The 4,957-nt window shown below is 38.0% G+C and overlaps 1 protein-coding gene across 1 annotated transcript; it reads right to left on the minus strand.

The window, feature by feature from the left end:
• Positions 1-925: 925 nt before the first annotated feature.
• Positions 926-2,193, minus strand: LOC128552439 (3'-5' ssDNA/RNA exonuclease TatD-like). Its single transcript, XM_053533478.1, has one exon. The coding sequence runs from the start codon at positions 2,191-2,193 to the stop codon at positions 1,087-1,089; it is 1,107 nt and encodes a 368-aa protein (XP_053389453.1). The 3' UTR covers positions 926-1,086.
• Positions 2,194-4,957: the final 2,764 nt, after the last annotated feature.

The following is a 4,957-nucleotide window of genomic DNA, read 5'->3' on the forward strand; positions in this document are numbered from 1 at the left end:
GGCAGACCAATGCTCGGCGTAAAAACTACATTACAATCAAACTGACTAACAGTGGTGACTTCCCTTTAATAATTTTACACCATTTGCTGTCAACGAAGGTGTTGTCATCAGTTGTTGAAAATATGAAATATTCATGTTGGTTTTACTAGTTCTACGGTAGGTACTGTGCCTCATTTTACTTTTTCAATGTATGTATTCCATTTTTCATGATGCTAAGCCTCCTAATAGTAATACCAGTGCTAACAGGGGCGTAGATATTATACTCTAAAGTGTCAAGGGAAGCTGTTTTACAGAACTTCACCCAGTAGAGCACACACAGTAATTAACAGATCATATATAAATCAGTATATCGCCTGTAAATTCATATATCTACACATCTTTTAATCAATATTTCGGTAAGTAAAATTGTTTACAGGGCTCAAGATAAGATGTGTATTAGTATAGTGTTTTCTCACTAATAAACAACAATAAGTAATGGTTTACTTACTTTTTGGAAATGTTCTCTCTGTGGTTGAACTACGTAGCTCAAGGATGTAATACTGAACGTATTTCTGTGCAGAATATGGCGTCCTCACTGCAGAGTGCGGTATCCCAGAATGCCCTGTTCCCAGCTATCCCAACGTACATTGGCTCGTTTTGGCGGGTGTCGTAGGTCACTGATCATCTGTCACGGGTCAGTGAACCGCAGCCACTACACTCCTCCCCATCCTATGAAGGAATGCCCTCTAACGTGGATCTTGGGATGGTATTCACTGGTCCTATACACACTCAGAGTCTTCAGACGTTGTACTCCTAGATATCGAAGTACTATCACTGGGTTTCTAACCAGTGTAGTTATTACTGGGTTTCTGACCAGTATAGTTAGTACTGGGTTTCTAACCAGTGTAGTTATTACTGGGTTTCTGACCAGTATAGTTATTACTGGGTTTCTAACCAGTATAATTTTATAGCTAACTTCTGGGTTTCGAAGTACAGCCACCTGGATTACGAACCAGTTTTGGTACTCGGAAATAGGGACACACTTAGGCACCCTATACCTAATATTCTGATTGAGTCGCACCTCTCCAACCGGACCCGAACCATCATTTATGTCGTTTCTGTTGCTGGAGCTGCCCCGTCTAGGTACAGACGAGTAGCGTTGGAGTTGGTCTTCTTTAACAGGTCTTGCCAAGTGACTCCTCTGATTTTGGCGACTTCGTCTGCCGAATATCCCAAAAGAGCTGGGACACTTCTCCGATGTCCTCCTTTAGGAAAGTAGGGAGCATCTGTTTCAAGCAGGAGTCGATGTTCAGATAGCCATTTGATGCAGTCTAACTTGGCAGTGTCCTTGTTGTTCCTAAACCTCGAGACAATACTGGTAAAGCCGAAGTAGGTGTTAGGAAACTCACTGGTCCAACGCTGAACTAACCTCTTGGAGCCCATGAAACAATGACAATGAATGAGGTGTTCTCTGGTGACTCTTGGACATGCCTTGAATAGACAGGTTAACCAGGCTTCATCAGGGTCGTCGTCCGAGCTTCTACCATGGAGTATAAGCACTTGGTCCGGTCGTAGAGACTGTAGAGCGCGGTCAAGGTTTAACATCTGTGAAGACCATGTATTAACTGGTTCCATCCTGTCTATGCCAACTTCTCCGAGGGCAGTGATTTCTGGCCAGGAAAGTAACTCCTCAAACCTTTGCCACTGTTCCGCTGAAGGGTTCGTTTTCCTAGGGTGTAGACCGACAGCTACAACAACTCCTTGGGATTTCCACTCATGCACTTGATCTCTAGTTGGATAAGTCTCTGGATCGCTGAATACGCCAACGGCATGTTGAACATCCACTTGATATTCTTCACGGACAGTTACTGTACTGTTGATGTCAGCCAAAAAATGACTAGTAATGCCAAGTTTGTTCATACAGCGATCCAGATGACAGTGGCTATCAAACGCTGATGGAATGTGTGGAAGTTGTTCCTTCTCTTCAGGTGATAATTCAAACAAGTCTTTGAAATGAATCTGGTCCCCAGGCTTCAGAAGAGATACTAAGGAGAGTAACCTTTTCCAGTGGAGTAAGGTCCAAATCCCAGAGGTATTCATATCAAACTCACTGGGTACTGGTTCTGAGACTTCCTCCATGAACTCCCTCATACCTTGATGAAGTTTGGGACTAGGTTCATCCCAATCTCGGTGACTTTCAACCGACTTCGCCATTCCAACCAGATCGTATTTCCTCCATAAAGACGTTTCAATCCATATCAGCGGCGATGTATTTAGTCGCTATATTCCCAACAATTGAAGCATACGGAACCCTTTGACCATGCCTTACAGCTTGCATGGATTGAAGCAGTGACACAATTTAAAAGTTTTTCAACCAAACCGGAAGTTAGGATGTCGATAATTCTTAACAAAATAGTAAAAATGACCTGTGAAGTTGTCTTTCAGCAATAAAGCAATGAGGGTTTCTATGTTTTACATAGTCCTTCACTTAACGCCCCATGTAAGTTGATGTCTAAATGTTTATGGTAATTCAGTAATCCCCAGAGAGCCTGTGCTGTTATCTTTTGAGCCTTTATTTCTTGACACTAAAAACCGGACATGCGGCTGAAGAACCAAGAAGAATGGATTTAATGTGAAGCAAAGCCTCTCACGTGTTCACCAATTATTTTCTAGTAATTTGTTGATATGTAAATCACCCATTTTGATATAAGATTGTCCCTTGTCCCTGTATGCAGGTACTACCCAAATCCAATTCAAATCCATAAGTTAAAACTTAAAAGCCATTACGTTAAGTTCTACAAGTAGCATTGCCAAGTAGCCGTCACTAGAATTATATCATGTTATTGTAATCTGTTCATCACAGTTTTCAATAGTGATTGACATCAGTAACGATAGATACACACATACGCCTTATGATGATTAAACATTAAAAGTTACTTACCCAAAATTGATGACATTCGTTTACTTGCTCATAAAACTAGAGCAGCATGTATTGGAATTTCTGAAACTTGGCTGGACGATTCCATCTTTGATACCGAAATTCACATTGAAAACTACAACATCTTACGAAAAGACAGAAACAGGAATGGTGGAGGTGTCTGTATCTACATAAGGAGTGATTTAGCTTTTAATCCACGGAAAGGTCTTTTACATGATGAACTTGAAGCAATCTGGTGTGAACTTTTACTACCGAAGACGAAACCCATCATTTTTGGCGTTATCTACCGTCCTCCAAAACAGTCGAACTTTTATAATATTTTAGAATCAGTATGTTTGAATACATCACATTTTACTTCGTTTGAAACAGTGATTTTAGGAGACTTCAACACTGATGTGTCTAAAAATAACAAAAAGTGTTCTTTATCATCTACTTTGAGAACTTTTATTGACATGTTTCATTTTAAACAGTTAATTGTTGATTTTACAAGGATTGGTAAATTGTCATCTACTATGATTGATCTCATTCTAGTGTCTGACATTGACAAGATTATACAGTCTGGTGTGATAAATACATGTATAAGTGATCATCAAATGACATATTGTACAAGAAAAGTTAGTAAAAGTTTTATAGGTGTGCATAATAATGTTAAAGTAAGATCCATGAAAAATTATAATAGAGAAGATTTTCAGAATATTTTATTGAATGCAGACTGGAGCTCTGTTATTTTGTGTGATAATGTTTCTTTTGCTTGGGAATCATTCAAATCTATATTTTTAACAGCTGTAAATAACGTAGCACCTGTCAAAAAGGTTAGAATAAAACAACGCACTGAGCCCTGGATTACCCAAGAAATTCTACAAAGTATAAATGAACGAGATAAGTCGTTTCATGTGTATAAAAAGGACAGGTCAGATGTTAGTTTGGAAAATTTTAAGCAGCTCAGAAATAAAACTCAATACTTAATTCATAAGGCAAAACAGAATTTTTTTAAAGAGAAAATAGAAGAAAACAAGTCTGATTCTAAGTCTCTTTGGGATGCACTCAAGAACCTTGGCTTGCCATCTAAGAAGTCTAATACATCATCACGTTCTAACATTGGTCTTAAAATGGATGATGATAATGAGACATGTTTTAATAAGCAAAAGGTTTCTGAGAAATTCAATGTTTTTTACACAACAGTTGCTTCTAAATTGGTAGATAAATTGCCTAGGTCCCTCCAAAGATATGGAAGGAATTTTGTTTTTTCTTTTTACTCACAAAAAGGTGTTTTTCCTAATAATTTTTCTTTTTCAGTCATGTCTGAGAATAAAATTTTAAAATATTTAAGTAAACTCAGTGTAAGTAAATCTACTGGACTGGATGGTATTCCTTGTAAGTTTGTTAGAGAAAGTGCATCTATTATAGCTTGTCCTCTCACACATATCATAAATTTGTCTTTAATTCAAGGGGTAGTACCAGATGAGTTGAAATCTGCAAGAGTTGTTCCCCTTTTTAAGAAAAATGATAAAACAGATGTTGGTAATTACCGCCCTGTGTCCATACTTAGTATAATTTCCAAGATTTTTGAGAGAGTTGTTTATGACCAAGTTGATTCCTATCTCAATGACAAAAATTTATTGTACAAGTTTCAGTCTGGTTTCAGAAGAGGATTTTCAACTGATACATGTCTCATACATCTTTCTGATTATATCAAGTTTGAAATGGATAAAGGTCATCTCATAGGCATGATTTTACTTGATCTCCAGAAGGCATTTGACACTGTGGATCATTCTATCCTTCTTATGAAACTTGAAGGCCTTGGTCTTGGCCCTGATGTATTACGTTGGTTCAGATCATATTTATCTGACAGACAACAACTTGTAGATGTCTCTGGAACCTTTTCTAAGCCTTGTACAATTACTTGTGGTGTTCCGCAAGGGTCAATACTAGGACCTCTTTTGTTTTTAATTTATGTGAATGATATGTCTGCAGTGGTTAAAAATAAACTGTTACTCTATGCTGATGATTCTGCTATAATAGTCTCTGGTAAAACTAAGT

The sequence above is a fragment of the Mercenaria mercenaria genome, unplaced genomic scaffold, assembly GCF_021730395.1.
Source record: "Mercenaria mercenaria strain notata unplaced genomic scaffold, MADL_Memer_1 contig_2804, whole genome shotgun sequence".
NCBI classification, from domain to species: Eukaryota; Metazoa; Mollusca; class Bivalvia; order Venerida; family Veneridae; genus Mercenaria; species Mercenaria mercenaria.

What these genes read in the sequence shown, in the direction of transcription:
- LOC128552439 (XM_053533478.1), bottom strand. Translation starts at nt 2,193, where the DNA reads ATGGCGAAGTCGGTTGAAAGTCACCGAGATTGGGATGAACCTAGTCCC.